This window comes from Phoenix dactylifera, chromosome 8 (assembly GCF_051530095.1).
Source record: "Phoenix dactylifera cultivar Ajwa chromosome 8, Ajwa_hap1_PhDact_Kaust_v1.1, whole genome shotgun sequence".
In the NCBI taxonomy this organism is placed as follows: Eukaryota; Viridiplantae; Streptophyta; class Magnoliopsida; order Arecales; family Arecaceae; genus Phoenix; species Phoenix dactylifera.
The window spans coordinates 133806-154564 of record NC_143197.1 but is presented as its reverse complement, the minus strand read 5'-3'; the positions used below and the strand labels follow the sequence as shown (position 1 = coordinate 154564).

Below are 20759 nucleotides of genomic sequence, written 5' to 3'. Positions count from 1 at the left end.
TGTTCCCTGATCCTCTCAAAACCAATTACTTCAGTACTCATCATGGATAGGAGGAAGATCCATCGACTGAGTGCATCAGCAGCCTTGTTCTCAACTCCAGCTTTATGTCTTAGCACAAAAGTATAGGCTTGTAAAAACTCAATCCATCGACCGTGTCGAAGGTTTAGTTTCTTTTGAGAATTGAGATACTTTAAAGCCTCATGGTCTGAATACAGGACAAATTCTTGCGGTAGCAAATAGTGTCGCCAATGTCGCAAAGTTTGCACTACCGCATAGAATTCCTTATCATAGGTGGAATAACGCAACCTGCCGTTACTTAGCTTTTTGCTAAAGAATGCGACAGGGTGACCTTCTTGGCTTAACACACCACCTATGCCAACGCCAGAGGCATCACATGCAACCTCGAATACCTTAGTGAAATTGGGGAGGCGCAAGACAGGTGCTTCGGTCATCCTATGCTTAATATCTTTAAATGCTTGGGATGCCGACTTAGTCCAGATAAAGTCTCCTTTCTTCATGCAATCTGTGATGGGAGACATTATTGAACTAAAATTTCTAATGAAGCGACGATAGAAAGTAGCCAGACCATGAAAACTACGTACTTCTGCTAAGGTCTTGGGCTCAGGCCAATCGACTATCGCGCTTACTTTTTCTGGATCAGCGGAGACACCCTTGGAAGACACTATGAATCCTAAGAAAGTGACGTGATCAGTCAGGAAGGCACACTTCTTAGGGTTTGCAAAGAAGCTTTCTTTCCGCAAGACTTCACAAACCTGCCTTAGGTGTAAGAGATGGAGCTCTTGAGTTTGACTATAGATGAGGATGTCATCAAAATATACAACGACAAATTTGTTCAAGAATGGTCGAAAGATCTGTGTCATCATCCTCATAAAAGTACTTGGAGCATTTGTTAATCCGAAAGGCATTACTAACCATTCGTAGAGTCCATCTTTGGTTTTGAATGCAGTTTTCCATTCATCCCCAGGACGAATCCGAATCTGGTGGTACCCACTCTTTAGGTCGATCTTGGAAAAAACTGTAGCACCAGACATATAGTCTAAAAGGTCGTCCAGCCTAGGAATGGAAAAACGATACTTAACCGTGATTTTATTGATAGCACGGCTATCGACGCACATCCTCCAAGAGCCATCTTTCTTGGGAGTGAGGAGTGCAGGTACAGCACAGGGACTCAAACTCTCACGAATATACCCTCGAGTGACGAGTTCGTCAACTTGGCGTTTCAGTTCAGTGTGCTCGTTTGGATTGAGTCTATGGTGGGGAAGATTTGGCAGTGACGCTCCAGGAATGAGATCAATTACGTGCTGGATATCACGCATTGGAGGGAGTGCCTCTGGAAGATCAGTTGGGAAGACAGAGTGAAACTCCTCCAACAGAGGAGCTACGGCGGCCGGATGTTCGGCATTTGACTCCACATTGATAACTCTAGCCACAAGGGCGAACACAGGTGAATGGCTTTCGATATCTTTCATTACCTCTTTCGAAGTAATGATGTGAAGTGACGCATCTTTTTGTGGTGTAGCACCCTTCTTCTCAAGGCCGGGCTCTCTAGGAGGCAATGAATTCAGTATAATTTTCCGACCCTGGAACATAAAACTACACGAATTTGACCGACCATGAAGTGTGACGTCCCTATCGTATAACCAAGGTCTTCCTAGAATGACTTGACCTACGTCCATCGGAAGGCAGTCGCACCAAATCTCGTCTTTATAAGATAGGAATTGAATCGGGACAAGGCATCTTTCTGATACCGAAATGGACGTCTTATCTACCCAGGCTACTTTATATGGATTAGGATGAGGGGTAGATTTCAGGCCAAGGCGAGAAACAACTCCAGACGCAATGGCATTGATGCAACTCCCGCTATCAAATAAGATTTTGCATGTTTTACCATTAATCTTAATAAGTGTATAAAATAGGGAGGTTCTTCGCCAGTCTTGTTCGGTCTTTGTTTGGGCTAGTGTGCACCTAACCACATGGAGCCTATGGTTTTGGTCATTCCTATCAGTGGGCTCATTTTGGTATTCAGTCTGAACAAACTCTAACCCGGTCTTTTCTTCTCCAAAGTCATCTACAAAATCCTCGATGTTGGGTTCATAGACTTCCTCGACACACTCAGTATCCTGGGTTCCTGCTTCCAGTTCAGTCATTAAATAGGTCTTGGCATTACATTGGGACGCAATGTGGCCAAACTTTTGGCACCTGAAACACTAGGTTTGGTTTCTTAAGGGCGGGTTGGACCCTAATATGCCTTTTCCTTTATCAGTTGATGTACTTTGAACAGGCACCGGGAACGTCCTAGTCGGTGTTTGGCTAGAACCGGGCTGGGAAGGATGGTTGGAGAGTGGTCTGGGTTGTGGGAGATGGCTTTGAATAGGTCGGGCTCCTGGGGGTAAGAACCGAGAGTCGGTACGTCTCACCACAGGGACTCGTAAAAAACTATCCACGTCTTGAGCCAATTGGTATGCCTGGCCAAGGATAGTAATCTCTCGGAGGATCAATTCTTTCTGGATCTCCTCGCGGAGTCCTGCTCGAAACCTAGAAAGAGTAACAGTCTCCTCTTCGATTACACCGCACCTCATGTGAAACTCCTCAAATCGTGCAATGTAATCGGCAACAGTTGAAGTTCCTTGAGTTAGTTTCTGCCACCTATCCATAAGGCGTTGTCGGTAAGAGAATGGCAGATACTTCTCATTCAGTTTTTCTTTCATATCCTCCCAAGTGGTGATGTGTGGAAGCCTCTGGGTCTCACGCCGATGTTCAACGTTATGCCAGTACCAGTGAGCTTGCCCAATAAGCTTCATTTTGGCAAACCGTACTCTTCTATCATCAGTCATATCGTACCACTCAAAATAATTATCCATGGCTGCTCTCCAATCAAGGTATACGCTCGGCTCTAATTGACCAGCAAATGTGGGGGCTTCTACTCGCACGGTACGAAGTAGTCTCTCGTCAAGATCGCGCTGGTGATCAGGATGAAGTTGGTTCCTAGGGGGATGGGGAAAAGCTACAGGTGGTGTGGTCAAACCAAACTCGGGATAAGCTGCGATTGGGGTTGATGGTTCCGGAGTCCTAGGGTGTTGTACTAGAGCACGGATCTCACGTTTGAATTCGTCTTGATCAGCTCGTATTGCAGCTAATTGTTCCAGAATATCTTGTATAACTCTGGGGTTCATGGTAGCTAAAGGGGTCTGAGAGTCAGTGAGGAGGTACTCTCTACCACTACGGGTGGGCATACAGGAACTACTCTAGTTGGTGATATGATATGCAATGCTACTAATGAACCCTAATTGTCCAAATGTGATGCAGGACAACCTACTGATGCACCCCACTAATGCAACCTACTATGAATTCGGAAATCAGCAACTTTTCACAAAAGTAACTTAAAATTAAATGTTACTAATTTGTACTTTGGTTATTTCAGAATTAAAGTAGAAAATTAGTCACTATAAGAAGTTAGGTTGCAAACACGTTTTACAGTCATTCAAAGTCCGAAAGTAATCTGATCTATGGATGTTGATGATGTCCTGTCGCTAAGGTGTGCTAATTTAATATTTAGATTTAATTGGTAGGTAGGACGGGTGTGGTGGAAAATGTTCTAGGTTTTGCAGTTTGACAAGAAAATAAGTTTCAAAATAGGGCTGTCATGCAAGAGAACTAGAACATATTTAGATAAGCAAGCCCAGAGGAGGAAGAACCTATTACCTGTGGTGAATGCAGTTGAGCAGAATCGTCTGCTCGTGGAGTCTCGAACACGAAGTTGGCGCCGGGCAGAGCTAGCTGGAGTTATGGACCTGCATCTACAGCACAAGGCTTCCTGAGCTGTGGAAATGGGCTGAAGAACACTCTGGTTTGGGCCTGAAACAGGGCCTGCGGCCAAGGGCCTTGGGCCGCGCTCAAATCACGGTGCACGGGCCTGGGCTGACGGAACAGAGTCGGGCCGTAGAGATGGACTGGGCTGGTGGCCTGCTGGACAAGTGGCAACAGGGCCAGAAGGGAGGGTTTGGTGGAAGGCGGGCCAAGGAAGCCCGCGATGGTGGCTTGGATGACTGCAACAGGGGGTGGGAAAAAAGTGGAGTTAGGGGGAAGGGGCTCGGTGCTTCGCGGCGGAAGGGGAAAACGGCAGGTGGCGGTCGACAGTGATAAGGAGGAGGGGCGGAGCTGCGGTGGCGTGCGATAGCGATGGAGAGGCGGCGCCGCTCGGTGGGGAAAAGGCGGTGAAATGGTGGTGGAAGCGGTGGTTTTGCGGCATGCGAGCAGAGGGGCAGCGGCGAAGCAAGGAGGGGTAGGAGGCAGCGGTGGTGGCAATCGGGCGGTCGCGGGAGCGGCGGGGACGGCGACGGCGAGGCTCGGGGGGGAGGGAGAAAATGGGGCTCGGGCGATGGCGGATCTCGGCGGCGGCAGGAGGCGGCACGGACGGAGGACACAGGGGCGGCGCGGCTCGGTTGACGGAGAAAAAGGCGTCGGCGGCAGAGACGGCACGGCAGGGGCGGCGGCAATGGCGTCGGCGGCGGAAACCCTAGGGTTTCCCTTCGACAGAAACAAAGGTTAGTTTTTTTTTTTTTTTTTTTGAACCTTAACGGGTTCGGGTTACCGGATTCGGGTTTGGAATGAGACCCGCTCCGATAACTTTGAAATTCAGCTCGTGCAGATCACGTGCCAATTTTTTTTTTTTAAATTTGTTGGTTGTGGACCCGGGCTAGCGGGTTTTGGGGTAACGGGTTTAGAACTTACCCGTTACCTACTTCGTCTTCAACCTCCCGATTGATTCGGGAGAACGGCCCGGTCGCTTCGGCGGTGGTTGCGGAGCGGCCGAACGGCGTGGCGGCGGAGCTTGCAGCCGCAGCTCCGTTGTTGGCGGCGACAGGCAGCGGCTGGTCGTGGTGGCGGCCGGGATTCCCTTGTGCGCGGTGGTCGGCGGGTGCGTCGACAGTGTCGAGGGACAAGGTGGAGAATAGATCGGCGACGCTCTTTCTCTTTCCGGCAGCGGGAGTCACTCGTGGCCCTTCGACACGCTCCGGTGTCCGTGGTCGACGTACGGCGTAGTATTCGTGCGGCCACAGGAATCCGGGGATCCGTCGGCGCTCGGCCATACACCGGCTGACAGTGTTTGCCGGTGGTGGGGGAAGCGGCGGCGACTGATGGCGGCGGCGGATCAAGTGCGACGATGGGCAGGGAGAATCTGGCACAGGGACTGTTGTCTTTCTCCTCTCTCGGCTACAGAAAGTTTTTTTTTTTATGTGAAGCTGACAGAGGGAAGGAGAGGAGCCGAGAGAAGCTCGGTGGATCAAGGTTGTTCCCTCTGTCCCCTTTTTTTTGTGAGAACCGAAAGAACGATCTTTTTTTTTTTTTTTTTTGAGCAGACTGACAGAGGGAAAGGCCCTGTTCTCCTTGAAGCACCGTGAGAACCAATGGGAAAAGAAGGCTATTGTTGGATCGGGGCTTTGGCAGCAGGGGCAAAACCAGCCTTGCTCTGATACCAAGTTGATGCCGGACCAAATTTAAAAATGGAAGCAGAAGAAGAGGGGAAGAGAAGGAGGAAGAAGAAGAGAAGAAAGAGAAGGGAGGAGAAGAGAAGAAGAGGAAAACGTGGGGGAAAGCAATTCTTAATTCTTCATTAAACCCTAATCAACATAAAAGTTCCCTATAAATAGGGCCCCATAAGAACAATTAAAATAAAACCCCTTACATAAAATAATTCCCAATAAACCCACAAATAAGCCCTAAAACACAAATAAACCCAAAAATAACAATAAACAAATATGCAAATAAAATGGGGACCTAGCTGATGTCCCCATCAATCCTCCAATCATTCATACCATAAATCCAATCACAAATACTAAAATTAGACGTGGCGAACTGAAATGGACTCTTGCAGTTGTATCCCCTAGTTTATTTGGACTATGAACTGTTCGCTTTGATATCATTTGTAATAACTTTGAACCCCATCCAAAAAGACTAGTTAGAAGGTTTTATTTAAATTTTTCAGTTCTCTATATAAATATCTAAGATCTATATAATATATAATATATAGCGGGAAGCACAGACCTGTACACTCTCTAAAAGACGGGGCCTCACAACAGCCAACAAACAGCGCGCGGAAAAGTTGATTCATGTTTGCTTAATAAGCATATAAATGTACATATATTTGTCAGATACGGCTAAAGTAGAGCATAGCAGCCTGCTTCTGCTTGGGGTCTTGGTGCATTCACCGCCGACCATTCATCTTTTATTGATCCCGCACTGAGAGCGAGATTGTGTCTTGTTTTTTCAGCAGAAGTAGAGGACGGCTGGTCTGACCTTGTTCTTCTCTTTTCCCTCATCAGCTAACCCAGTTCAGCCAAAATAGAATTTATGCAGGTGTCCGCAGCTTATTGCTCTTTTCTTTTCTTTTTCTAATGGCTTGCTTTTCATAAATCCAACCGTTTAGCGGGATGCTGCGCCGCCTTGAGCGATTCCCTCCAAGTTTAAAACAGAAGAGGCGAAAACTATTATGGCTACGATTTGTCAAGCTTCAGGGGATGCTATCAGGAGGAGCGTGTCATTCATGCATAAAGCTTCATTAAATTTTATTACACACGACTTTTCTCTTGAACATGCTGAACTTGTCAACCAAAACTTCTGTCATTTTTTTTGTAGACTGAATCATTCTCCAAATTTTTTGGAATCATATATATCTTAAGCATGAAATATTTGGGGAATACAATTTAACAATGTCAGCTATTGGGGGCGGAGGTGATAATGCTGTTGTTACTATTTTTTCTAATCAACAATATTTACTTCCTTTTTTTAATTTTTGATGTATACTATTTGGATTATAAATCTCTCCTCTTAATCGGTTTGTGGACAACGCTTAATCTGACATAAAAAATATAGCTTTTTGTGATAAGCATTACTAACAAAGGTCAGGTCTGCGGTTTATGGTGAAGTGCTAATTGCTGGTCATTTTCTGACTAAAAACTATATTTCTAGCATTCATCTGTCGAAGAGTTTTTTTTTTTTTTTGATAGAACTCTGTCGGAGAGTTTCAAAGGAAGTAAAATACAGCAAGTCGACAACCAGTTTGTTGAGAATAGAGCAGGTGGTTTTGATCTGAACTTCCTGGCATCTTTAAATCATAATGCTTGGAACAAAAACCAGGTAGGATAAGGGTACCAGATCAATTGGGAACACTCCCATAAAAATCTCAAATCCTACTCATATCTGATTCCAAAACAAGGAGAGAGGAATCCAAAATAACAAATAAAGGAGCTGGAATATATAAAGGCAGATATGCAAGTTTTCTAAACAGATCTCCTTGCAATTTAAAGATTCCTGGAAAGGCTTCATAGCAACAGAAGTTGCAATAGATAAGATTGAATATGTTCTGCTCTAGCCAGAGGTCAAATGTTCTACACACATAAATCCCAGTAGCAGCAGCAACAGAATTAGCACTTAATATAAGAAGTTCAAGAGCATATACCCCAAGCCATCATAAGGCAGCATCAATCATGGCTGTCACTAAAATTCTTTGATTACAGAATAGTTGACAGCTTATTACAGAACTCACTGCTCAGATTTTCAAGATGATACAAGCAAGATATATATAGACATGCTCACCACCCAGATATTTTGGCAATTACAATAGAAAAAGGAGTGCAGCAAAAAGGAAATAGAAAAAAAGAACAAAACAAAACAGAAAAAAAAGAAAAAAAAACAAAACAAAAAAAAACTGCAAAGTACATATGTACACTCATGCTGGTGGATACAAAGGAATCACAGATTCTGGGCAATCTGTCCTCCTTCCAGCAAGGGAGTAGTATGCAAGTATCTGAGCCTGACTATCTACACCACCCCGTCTATCTTCAAATTCATGATAAGCAATATCTTGTCTAGGAGGGATGAATTCTATGTTCCAGAAGGGGCGGGCCATGGCCATAAGGTCCTTGCCAGTTGGTGATGCCTTGTATCCCTGCACCCATAAGTATCTCAATGAAGGAAGCTGCATTGCTGCAAGGGCCAAAGCACGCTCACTAAAGCAACAGCTCCTCAACTCTAGCTTCTGTAGGCTTGGGCAACCTCTTGCCAATTGCAGAAGTCCAAGATCAGATTCACCAACATTACCCAGGAGAATCCACCGAATATTACTACTGTTCTCGCCAATGTAACCAAGACCCACATCTGAAAGACCTCCAGGTCTCAGATAAAAAGCAAACCTTCTAAGCTTGGTGCAACCTCTCAACAAAGCACGAACCCCATTGTCGAGGGGTAACTCTGTTATCACCTCTTCTCTATCAAGCAAAACAAGACAAAAATCACAGAGGTTTTTGCTGAAAGTGCCAACAGATTCCAGAGCTGCATTGGTGATATCAGACACATATACTGCAAGATATTCCAGTTCAGGACAGCCCTGAGCTAGAATCGACAGCCCTATCTGTGAAACTCTACCTTGTTCATCCTCTGGGCCCTGTTCATCATCCCCTCGCTCTATTCTGAGCCTTCGAAGTTTCTTACATGTCTGAGCAACAACTTCTAATCCTCGGTCTCCAATAACATTCCTCACCTATTAAGCAAATTAGAAGAACAATCAAGTGAAAGGCAGTCTAACCGAACAGAAGACCTAAAACTGGTGGAATGAAATGACAAAGAAAGTTGTTACATATGCTACCTCAAGAATTTCTAGATTGGGGCACCGTTGAATCAGCTGACAATGATCTTCAGTGCTGAGAAAAGTATACTGCAGGTCTAGCTTCTTTAGTGAAGCAGCAAATGGAAATATTATGTGCATTTCATTCATCCCCATATAAATGAGACCCAAGCAGCATAGCCTGGGAGGAAAGCAAACCCTCTCATACCTGTTGATTTCTCCTGCTTGATCATTAAATGAGCCCCCACCGAACTCTTCAAGTGCTGTTGCTGTGCGGAAAAAGCCAATTAGATCAGAGACATCACACTCACTGATCTTCAAGGAAATCAAAGACCGGCAGTTCCTGGCTAGTAGCTCAAGGTCCTGTGGCGAGATTCTAAGCTCTGTCATATAGAAATTCAAAGTCTCAAGTAGAGAATTATTGACAGCAAGCTCATGAAGCCATTCACCATCATTCTCAGCAACAGAGCTTTCTTCCAAAAATAAAATTCTAAGGCATCTGCGGATAGACATTATGAAACATCAGTTATTTTATTAATAATGGCAGAACAAGCACTGGACAATCATCAAACATCTTCTAGATACATAATACCACAAAGCACTTTATACAACACAGAATCACAAGCAAAAGCACCATGCAATCAGATCACCTGCATGTTAATTAAGGATACATTCCCAAAGATATCCTTCGTGAATCACAGACACTAATGAAAATCATGGTTTTACAACAACTAACATCCAAAATATATTCAAAAGGATAAGTGAAAAATCACAGTTACTGATGAAAATCATGGCTTGGGATGTTCATTAGTTTTATGCTGCTTTTACTAACCGGTCAATAAAGTGTTTATGCAAACATAATTAAAACCAACAAAACTTTTCATATCTATCTGTGTGGCTTTTGAGTCCTTTTCTTTTTATCACCGCATAGCTAATAACTTTTAGAAATCCTTTGCTATCAAGGTTTCCTTTGGCACTCTTTCTTAACATAACAGCCTAGTTGGTTTTCCCTTTGCTTTCTAGCAATGTGTTTAAGGATCCTTGAACACCGGTCTCAAAATGAGCTGAAAGCTAGAGGGAGGTTTCTAAATGGAGGAGGAAGACAATTCCAGTTGCGGTCAAAGGGTTTGGGGATGCCACTGTGTTAGAGTTCGAGAACCAATTCTTATTTCTTCTTTCTTGTCTTTCTGTTAACAATAAATAACAGGAATCTTTGATGCTGTTTTTGCAATTGGACAGTACTTTCCAAGATATATAAGATCTGAAAAAATAAAGTTTCATTTTTGTAACTATCCCAAATAAGATTTGCCAGTCTAGGGTGAAATTTGAAAGATAACTATTTTTCATGTCTATTCTTGTTAATGTTGCAAGTAGCATAATCAATCATACGTTCCATCTGACCAGTACGAAAGGTGCAACTCACCATCCCACCACAATATTTTTTTCCTTGCACTTCATGTTAAAGGCTTAAATGTCTTTTTCATCACGTATATAACTGAAAAATCATGACTGGGCCCCCAAAAGAAAAAGTTGTCTATGCATGCCAGAGCTACTGAATCAAAAAAGAATCAATAATTTGCAATAAAGGGTGTTGAAAAATCTTTCAAATTTCTAAGAATGGAGGCCCTAGTTAAATCTGCTTTTAGCATGCTCCAGGAAATAACTATTTTAACAGGCCAAGCAACATGCCTCACACTGAGTGAAATTAGCGACAAGCACACAATTAGACAGGGAATAACAGTAACTCGTGCCAATATAAACCTGCAGGGGAAAAAATCTCTACCAATGACATCATATATTATTCACATGATTTGTGGCCACATTCCCTATGTCATAGTCTCCATCACCATACCATCCCCACTCCCACCACCCTGCAGCTGGATGCATCAACTAGCATCTCTCAGATCAGCACAGGATGCCAAGAAATAGGCATATACATGAGAAATATTAATTTTCCTGAAAGGGACAAGGCTAAATAACATTTTTCACAATCTTCAGTATTGTGACAGCCTGTTAACTGTAAATTGCCAGTGCTTTACCAGAACAAGATGTTATTATCTAAAATAACCTCAATATGCTATAAAGTTGAAGCTCCTCAAGAGTTTTTCAATTGTATCATGCAAGTGTTTTCATTCCCTTGGAGCAACATGAAGAGATCCTTTGCAAGTTATGAATATAAGAGAGATGTCCACATGGCATGCAAAAGCATTTGAAAAAACTAAGATGTGACAGAAGATCTTCTGAAACTAAACAATGATATGAAATATAAAACTATTAGGAATAAAAGAGGGTGTCCTTCACATGGCAGCTTCGAGATAGGAAAATATGGAGCAGGGTCAGCGGAACCATCCCGAACTAGGCGGTTTCAGTCGTACCGAGCCGTCACGGTGGTGGACCGGGACGGTTTCGGCAACGAAAATGAAACTTGTTGCCGAAGAGGGAGAAAGAGAAGGAAAGAGATGAAAAAAGAGTGAGCAGGAGAGAAAGGGACAGGGAGAGGAAGACAGAGGGGGGTGGAGGCCGGCCGGCAAGCCGCACGAAGGACGCTCCTTCGAGCTCTGCAACCAGGTCCCCTATTTCGTTTGAAACAGGGGTCCGGCTGCTTTTTTAATTTCACGATTTCTAAGTGAAGTCGGCAAATTATTTTTAATTTCGATATTTTTAAGTGAACCGGCAAGCAATTTATCGACTTTACTTAAAAATCACGAAATTAAAAACGCGGCTAAACCCCTATTTCGAATGAAATAAGAGACCCGACCACGAAGCCTTCCTCCGCCTCCTGCCCGGATCGCTAGCCTCTGCCGGCATCCACCACCCTCCTTCTCTCTACTTCCCTCTCTCCCCCTTCTCTCTCTTTTCCTCTCTCCCGTTCGCCCTCTCCCCCACCTCCTCTACTATGTCGAATAGGCCCAGCATGGCACGGTGCGGGCCCGTACAAACACGTGCCGCTCGGCAACCGATCCAGAGCTTGGTACTGGCACACCAGACCATGATATGGAGTTAGGTTGGCAAACCTAGAACTAGACCTAGAACCTAAGCCGAGTCAACTTGGTCATTTTCAGATTCACTAGCTCTGTAGCTCTTAGCAATTCAGATCAAATAACCAGTTCCTTCATCAATCATATAATATAGTCTGGCTCTAAAATAATATTATGAGAGATTGGCAACATTGATTGCTATCCCATCACCAAGATTCATCTCCAGCAGCACATTAAAAATTCCATAATACACAACTAGAGAAATTGGATAGCACCACTATTGGTTTATGTTAAATCTAGAGGGACTGAACAGCTCCAGCCTCTACTACTAAACTACTTGGCCAAGAAAATGTCAATGAGCTACAATTCATCACCAGTAACCACTTGGACTCGGAGCAGTCAGGACTCTGGATCAAACTACCGAATCCAGTCAGTCTTTAGAACAACATAAATTTTAAATTTAGACACCAGAAATTATTATGAAAGAGACTAGCCATATCTAGAGGCTGCCTTCGCCAAGATTTGTTGCGTCCATATGGAATCATATTCATATGTAAAAAATGCTATAAATTCCATTCTTTTAGAAGGAAAAAAAGAGGCCAAAAGCACATCAATTAATATACTACAAAGGGCAGAAGAATATAGAATAGCAACAAAGAGCGAAGGCAGCAACATTGGCCCAGAATTATAAACTATGCCAGTTCAGCTCTGCTCTAGAGTGCATGGTGAGCTCAATAGTAAAGCAGCAAACATTTTGTGAATATCTCAAACTCTCACATGCTGTTACCTTACAATTTAATTGTTTGTCTTCCCTTCTCTCTCTCTCTCTCTCTCTCTCTCTCTCTCTCTCTCTGTGTGTGTGTGTGTGTGTGTGTGTGTGTGTGTGTGTGGAGAAACTACTCTTCAACTTGAAGCACATAAAAAGTGTCTGACTATTCGTATCTGTAATCATGACTACCAAGGCTAATGGAGTCTACTCATTCTGAACACAATCAGTAATCATGAATAACTCAAAAAATAAAAAAAATAAAAAAGCTGCCTCCATTACAACAAAAGAAGAAATTTGCTGAGAAAGACATTGTGGAAATTAAGAATGAAGATATCTATTTAACTTGTTGGAATATGCTCTGGAAACAAATATAACAGGCAAAGAACTATGACATCATTCTTGCACCTGGCGAAATTAACAACAATCCTAGGATTGAAGAGTATAGCATTAAGCATGTGAAATACAAGCCTGGAGAAACAAGCATGTGAATCGATGTCAAAAACACATCAATTATCACAATTTGAGGTGTCCAACAACATGTTTGATACATGTTGAGAAATATATGAACTAATAGAAAGGTACTATGAAAACTATTATAATTCGTCAGAACAATAGAAAATACCACCTTAGACATCAAACACAATTAAGTGAGATTGACTAGTTATATTCGTAGGCTGCTTTTGCGATGATAGATTTTCTAATTAGAGAAACATATTTATTTCAGACGAAAGCAAAATGCTGTAAATTCGGAGAATAAATAAGATTATAATAGGCTAAGAAGACATAGATTAAAGGGACAAGAAAATAACACCGAACACTGTTAGCCCAGAATTATGAACTACGACAACAAGCTCCGGAGCCCCTGGGAACCTCGAGAACAAAACCTCAATAGAAAAGCATCGATCTAAGATCTCGTGTGCCCAATCTTAAGAGACCCAATTCGAACTTGCATGATCCTATAAAAATCAGGCGAGTACACATTCAGCCTTCCGTCACGAAGCTGAGAAAATATATTAGCAGCAGGAAGCCAAAGCCCAAGAGGGAATAAAGAGACCATGGACATGCTCTAGCATCATATCCATAATTCAGTAGAGAACATACAGAGGCAAGCGATGAGTAAAATCAAGATACCATGACTCGATAAACGGTGATAGGTATAAAACAATATCCGATCGACTCAAGCGAAACATAAATATTAACTACTGGTGTGTGTGTGTGTGTGTGTGTGAGAGAGAGAGAGAGAGAGAGAGAGAGAGTAGAACGCTTGCGGGGAAAAGAGAGCGTAAACTCTGAGGTAGAAACTGATCAGGTGGAAGGAGGAGGACCTGCAGGAGCGGGCCACGAGCAAGAGGCCATCGGTTGAGAAACCCGAGCACTTGTCGAGCTTGAGCGCCTGGAGCATGTGGCCCCTGGCCTTGACGAGGACACCGATATCGGCGTCTTGGACGATCATCCGGCGGAAGTGGACGGCCTTGAGGCAGTTGAAGGCGCCGGCGATCTCGCAGACCCAGGGGCCGGCGTAGCCGCCCCAGTCCTCGGGTATGAGGTTGAACATGGCCGCCCGGGGCTTGCCCTTGAGCTTGAGGGACTCGAGGCGAGGGAAGCGCTCCCGGAGCCGATCGGGGCTGGCGGAGTAGCAGATGGCGATGGTGATGTGCTTACGGGTGATGGCATCGATGCGGTACCACTTCTTGCAGACCAGGGAGACGGCCTCCCGGTCGCGGGGGTCGTCGATGTACCCCAACACGCACTCCAGCGCCAGGTCCGATATCCCCAAGCTCATCACCCGATTGAAGCTCTGCCGCTCCATCTCTCGGAGACGAGGACGGCCTGCTCCACCGGCAGTTGATCCCAGAATCAAGACAAGATGGCGCAGCAGCTACGAAGGAAGAGGCATTAACGGGGGGGAAGGAGAAGGCCAAGAGGAAAAAGAGGGAGGACTGACTATATCGGCAGGGGCTACACCAAATCAAGAGCCGGCGGTAACAGCCCTGCTCGGAGGAGGGGACCGGACGCTGAATCGAGTGCAGCGGCAGGTCCGCTTCTTGGAAAATAATCATTCTTTTATAAAAAAAGAAACAAATACATCGGCCCTAATTTTAGTGGCCCTTTTGTTTCTTTCCACTGACAATGGGATGGGATCCACAGAAAGAGAGAGAGAGGGCCGGTGGTGGGGGACTGGGGCGGGGCTGTCGCTGTATGATCATCCATCCCTCGCACTACAGTACTGCACTGCCGATAATCAATAATTAAACGGGAGAGGGAGAGGGACTTACTTTATCATAGAATATTATAATAGAGTGGAAGAGGGAGAGAAAGTGGCTCCCGGGCCCGCCTCAACGATAATGATAATAATATACATCTTTTCAGAGCGCTTGGAAAGGAACCGCCACGGGACCGATCCATGGAAGGAGTGGGCCCCACCTCACTACGGACGGGAGAGAACAGGTGACGTGTCCTCTCGGGCGGGAAATTATTGCTGGTGAAAGTAATTTTAAAATGACCGAAATTGACAGCTGTAGCGCAATCGGAGGACCAGTGACCCCCGGCGTCCTGCAGTCCGTTTGATAACCGAAAGGGAACGGAGCAAAATGCCTTGATTCACCAGCTCAGCGACTTAACCCTTCAACGTAAGGGAAGGAAGGAAAAAAAAAAAAAAAACACGCAAGTGCAAATTATTGCATGCACCGTATGCATCACATCATCACATAACCGACCGCGGATTTTTTTAGACCCATTCATCAAACATGCATTTAGATGCACCATCATAGAAACTGACGATCGTGCCATTCATCAAACATGCATTTAGATGCACCATCATAGAAACTGACGATCGTGCCATCCATCAAGCATGCATTTAGATGCGCCACTATAGAAACTGACGACCGCGATCGGCTACAGATGCAGCCATGCTGGTGCTATAATTGCTTAAAGCCAACGGAACTCTAGCTACCCTCCTCTCCCGAGCAAACGGTAGGGAATTAGCGTCGCCCACATTCTGATCTCTTAAGCAAACGTGGCAAAAAATAATTGGCTCGATGTATCAACTCAATCGTACCGTTGAGTTGAGTTGATACACCGCGCATAAGGTATACTGTCACCAATATCTTCATCTTGTGCATTTGAAAAATTATATTCTAGATACGGTCCACCAGCTTAACTATAGATCGGGCCTATGAGAGCCTACCTCAAGGAGCTACAATGCTTTTAAAAAAAAAAATAAAAATTTCTGCACCGGTGATTGCAAGGTTGGAGAGCCCATATATATCCATGCACGCGGAAAGATTATACCCTAGACCCAGTCTACCAACTTGACTGTTGATTGGGCCTATAGCAGCTCGCCGCACGGAGCTAGGATAGGTAAAGAAAATCGAAGAGACCCCAACGCCTTGCCCGGCCCCCACCTTCTTGCAAACTCCCTCGTCATCCCCCCCGCCCCTACTCCGATTCCAAGAACCCTAACCCTAAATCTCGATTGAGATTTTAATGCAACGACAGGGGGGGATTCAAAATCCATGGAGGAATGATCAGCATCCGGATGCTGAATCCATACCCGATCTGGCAGCAATGATGGATCCACCGCCAGCCATGGAAAAGGAGGAGCAGCTGCGGTCCCTGGCGATTTGCCTCCCCTCGCTGTCCCCGTCCCCGTCCCCATCCCGATGGGGCATCGTTAATTGCCTCCGCCACCTCCTTCCATGGCCTCCTCCCCAACGCGCGCACCCCGAACCCCCCTCCCATCCTGGCCCCATCTTCTTGGCTCGAGATCCTCCTCTTCTACATTCACATCACCCCCTGCAGTGCTAAAGCCATGCCCCCTTCGCCCCCTGCCACCACCATGAGATGGACCCGCCCTCGAGATCAACGGTGCGCGCGTCCCCAACTCTAATATCACCTTCATCCCCTCTGCCGCCACCGCCTCGATCACAACGCTGCCGAGGTCACCACTCACCTGGTCTGGGAAGTCTTTATTTTATTAAAGTATTGTAGCTCCACATGGCAGGTTCGTATACGCCCTGGTCAATAGCTGAGCTGGTAGACTGGATCCAAGGTATAAGTTCTCTGAGAGAACAGCCTTGCAATCACCATCATCGTAGATCTGGTCCGGAGGTCTTTATTTTTTTCTTTTCAAGTATCGTAGCTTAGACAATATTCCATTTAAATATGGAAATTACAAGTGCTTGGATCAGTTTCATGACCCAGGAACGCTTCATAAAGCTTCATGGAGGCCGGCTATGAGCCAATGCACGATAGACGCTTGGACAGCACAGACGGGTGAATAGGATATTCCAAGTGTGGACATTGGAAAAGACAAGGAGCGGCAGCTTGTGACAAGAACGCATGGTGAATGTTGTTTTTCCAACAGCTGTTCGGACATGTTCAAAGACCTTGCTGGACCGATAATGATCATCCCTTACGTATCAATTGCACTAAGATCCATGTCATATGCCCTAAAAAATCGATAATATTCTATTTAAGGGTCTATTGGGATGGTTGGGTTGAAAATCATATAAGATTTATGGATCGGACCAGTACTAAGATTATAGACTGAGCTAATCTTACATTCATAAATACTTTAAAGCGGGGCAGTTAGATTTTTCCTAGAAAGGAAAAAGAAATCTCACCCCAGTGTGTAATACTATAATTTTGTTGGTTGTTCTTGTTCACCCAACAAATTTTATAAAAATTTCGGCCCGATAAAATTAGGCTTTGAGGCAATGACTGATGCTTAGCCGATTAAGATGCGTGAATAAGATATTCCAAGTGCGGACGGTGGAAGAGACAAAGAGCACGGTTGGAATGGTTTATTGAGCAGCAGCATGTGGCATGAATGCAGTTAGAGATAGTAACCGATACTTTAATGGCGGAGAAAAGCATCAAAGAAAGAGGAAACCTCCTGGCTCTTCGAGGCCGCAACCAGAGTCCAGAGATGGTTAGTTGGACATTTGACCCCACCCGGCCCCCCCCGCCGAATAAAGGCATGATTCGCGACAAGAAAAACTTTGCGCGCACCTCAAGCCTCCACCTTCAAATCAATCTCGGCAACTCTGGTGCGGCCTGTTCCACCACAGAATCCAAGAATATTAAAGAAAATCTAAAACATGTAAATCATCAATATCAAAATCAATCACTCTCTGATACAATATAAAATTATAAAAATACAAACTATCACGGTCTAAAATCAATATAAAACGGTATACCATTCAATATAGATCAAATGTGCAGATCTAAAATCTAGAATAATCACCGACCTAATTAAGCAACAATGATGCAAGAAATTTTTTTTTGAAAAATAAATTTATTTTAAAAAATAGAAGTCGAAATAATAAGTTCACCTCCCCTCAAAAAACAAGTAATATTATCTCTCCAGAACACCTAAACCTTGGCAAAAAGGAATTCCCTCCTACGTTTTATATCTAAATTATATACAATTTTGAAGAGATTCGCATATGATTTTAATACATGTTTCAACTTGCAGGCCTCGTTTAAGTGCTCCAAGATTTCGGTGTCCGAATCTGTACTATTTAATTGTCACGCAGCACAAATCACAACTCTTCCAGAGCGGAAAGCGGCTCAGATCAGCCGCTGCAAAGAAATAAGAGTGGGGTTATGATGTGATATTTTCTTCTAGATAAAACGGATAAATTAAACCATTCCAGCGCGGATACAATATTCATTCCACCAAGGGAAAAGAAGAAGAGAAAAAAGAAGAAGACTCTAGCAAAAAAAAAAAAAAAAAAAAATCGTCAAAAAAATCTTATATTGTAGTCCTGATAAGGTTGACCATACAAATACGAGGTGTGATATGCCTGCGGAAGCCGGATTGGGAAAAGTGTTACGAGGATCGCACTTTGGAGAGCTCTCTCGTTCCATTTCGGGCAGGGCGTCAATGGCCAATACCGTTACCCCCAGGTCATATGTAACTTCCTGTCTCTCTTATTCTTCTTGATAAATTAACGCATTACAGACAAAATGCTACAGAGAGGGAGAAATTAAGAGACCGAGCCAACCTCCGTTGCATGAGAGACCATGTCAGAGCGTCAAAACATCATCAATAGTTTAACCGGTGGTTCAGCCCCCATGCTGCAACAGTTTAAATTTGATGGAGCTTGTTGCTTCAGCTGCCGACCGATGATGATCATCCTAGGTACCAATATATTGCACCGAGATTCATGTGATATGCCCAAAAAGATTGACAATATTCCATTTAAATATGGAAATTACAAGCACTTCGTTCCGTTTCCATGATCTAGGAACGTTTCATAACACTTCATATATTTAGAGTTAGGTTGTGAGTCAATGCATGACAGATGCTTAGAGAATTAAGATGGGTGAATAAGATATTCCAAGTGTGGACAAAGGAAGAGACGGAGCAGCAGCTTGTGACAGGAATGCATGGTGACTGCTGTTTTCCAACAGCTGTTCAGAGAGAGATTCAAAGACCTTGCTGACTGATAATGATCATCCCTACATGCCAATTGCACCGAGATTCATGCGATATGGCCCAAAAGATTGGCAGTATTCCATTTAAATATGAAAATTACGACTGCCTGGATCAGTTTCATGACCCTGGAAAGCTTCATAACGCTTCATAGAGGTAGGCTTTGTGGCAATGTCAGACGCTAATCAGCCAATTAAGATGGGTGAATAAGATATTCCAAGTGCGGACAGTGGAAGAGACAAAGGGAGTGGTTTATTGAGCAGCAGCATGTGACATGAGTGCAGTTGGAGACAGTGACCGATAATTTAATGGCACCGAGAGGCATCAAAGAAAGAGGAAATCTCCTGGGCCATGAGACCGCAGTGAGAGATGGCGAGTTGGAGATGTGACCCCACCCAGCCACCCCCGCCGAGTAAAGGCATGATTCTTGGGAAGAAAAGCTTAGCGTACGCCTCAAGCCTCCACCTTCAAATCAATCTCAACAAATCTGGTGCGGCCTGTTCCACTATAAAATCCAAGAATATTAAGGAGAATCTCAAACATACAAATAACCAAATATCAAAAATCTATACATAGTAGCTTCAAAATTAACTTGCATACCAAAAATCTTGTCAAATACTAAGGTAGTACATAAATCAACCATACCAAGTAAATCTTTTTGCTGCTAGATCTATGATATTACTTCAAATTTAGTTGACTCTTCATCTTCATGGCTAGCTAAATCTCCACAAGAAATATTCATATGTTGGATAGCTTCAACGTCAGACTTTTTTTTGCATAATTTGACTCCTTAGCATGGATCTTTATAATTAGATCACCTGTATCATTCTTTGACTTTTGCTGAACAATTTCAAAATTAGTGGGTTATTCAATCATAATCTCTTCTTAAATTGATGCAGCATCTACTTGATCAAGCTCCTCTTGCTCTCAAATTTTTTCTTCACCTGATTGATCCTCGAGTACATCAACTTTGCCATGCTCTAAGTTTTTGAAACTTAATCCAAGCTCTAACTGATTAAACTCCTCCTACTTCAAATCTTCATCTTCGAACCAATTATGCCCTTCTTTCGCATTTTCAAGAAAGCCTAAAACCAAAAATACTTTTCAAGCAACTTTTGTTTGAGATGTCTTGCCCAGCTATATCTTGAGTGAATAGTTATAAGAATATCCTATGCTTTCTTCGGCTCCTTTATATTTTAAATATGGAGATAATTCTCTCTATCCATCATAGCTTGAAGAATCCACATCATCTTCTTAGATCTCATATTTTACTTTCTTCTCATAACCTCATTATTAAGAGTATCTATTGCTATCTTCTCTAACTCTTCCAATATATCCTACAAATTTTGTCCCTTCTGATAAAATTTGACCAAAAACTTCTAAATTGGACAATAAATATTATTCAAAAGTAACCATATTGACATTGGTGAAGTTAGTGAGGTAAGTAGTGGTATCAAAGTAGCCATATTGATGTTGGTGAAGTCGGCTATCACATTCTAAATATCAAACCATAATAGAGTTCTTATATTTGTCTACATGCACAGTGAATTACTAGAAGCTCTAGAACCAAACCTGACAATCATCTTTAAAACCATCAACAATCAAGTCGCCGCTCGAAAGATTGTGCTTTAAAAAATCTAACAAAGCCGTACACTATGTTGCCACACTCTAACCTCACTCCAATATCATATAGAACCTCAAACACACAAAACTATCAATCTCCAAATCGATAGCTCTGATGCTATATAGAACTGCAAACAAGCGAACCACTAATCTCAAAATCTATATCTTTGATACCATATAGAACAACATGCTACTCAGCATAAATCAAATACGTTGGCTCAGGATCCAAAACAACCACCAATTAAATCAAATAAATTAGTGGTTAAGAAAAAAATTTGAGAGAGAAAAAATAAATTTATTCAA

The 20759-nt window shown here is 43.5% G+C and overlaps 1 protein-coding gene across 1 annotated transcript; it reads right to left on the bottom strand.

The window, feature by feature from the left end:
• Positions 1-7509: 7509 nt before the first annotated feature.
• Positions 7510-14657, bottom strand: LOC103723671 (coronatine-insensitive protein homolog 1b-like). Its single transcript, XM_008814652.6, has 3 exons — positions 13717-14657; positions 8666-9143; positions 7510-8560 (listed from the first exon to the last, which is right to left on the bottom strand). The coding sequence occupies exons 1-3, from the start codon at positions 14199-14201 to the stop codon at positions 7751-7753; spliced, it is 1773 nt and encodes a 590-aa protein (XP_008812874.2). The 5' UTR covers positions 14202-14657; the 3' UTR covers positions 7510-7750.
• Between the last annotated feature and the right edge of the window lie 6102 nt (positions 14658-20759).

Excerpts from the sequence above, each read along its gene's own strand:
- LOC103723671 (XM_008814652.6), bottom strand. The coding sequence starts at position 14,201 with ATGGAGCGGCAGAGCTTCAATCGGGTGATGAGCTTGGGGATATCGGAC. Across the intron at positions 9,144-13,716 it reads CTCGTGGCCCGCTCCTGCAG|ATGCCTTAGAATTTTATTTT; the intron begins GTCCTCCTCCTT and ends GTCTATCCGCAG. Across the intron at positions 8,561-8,665 it reads CCAATCTAGAAATTCTTGAG|GTGAGGAATGTTATTGGAGA; the intron begins GTAGCATATGTA and ends TTTGCTTAATAG.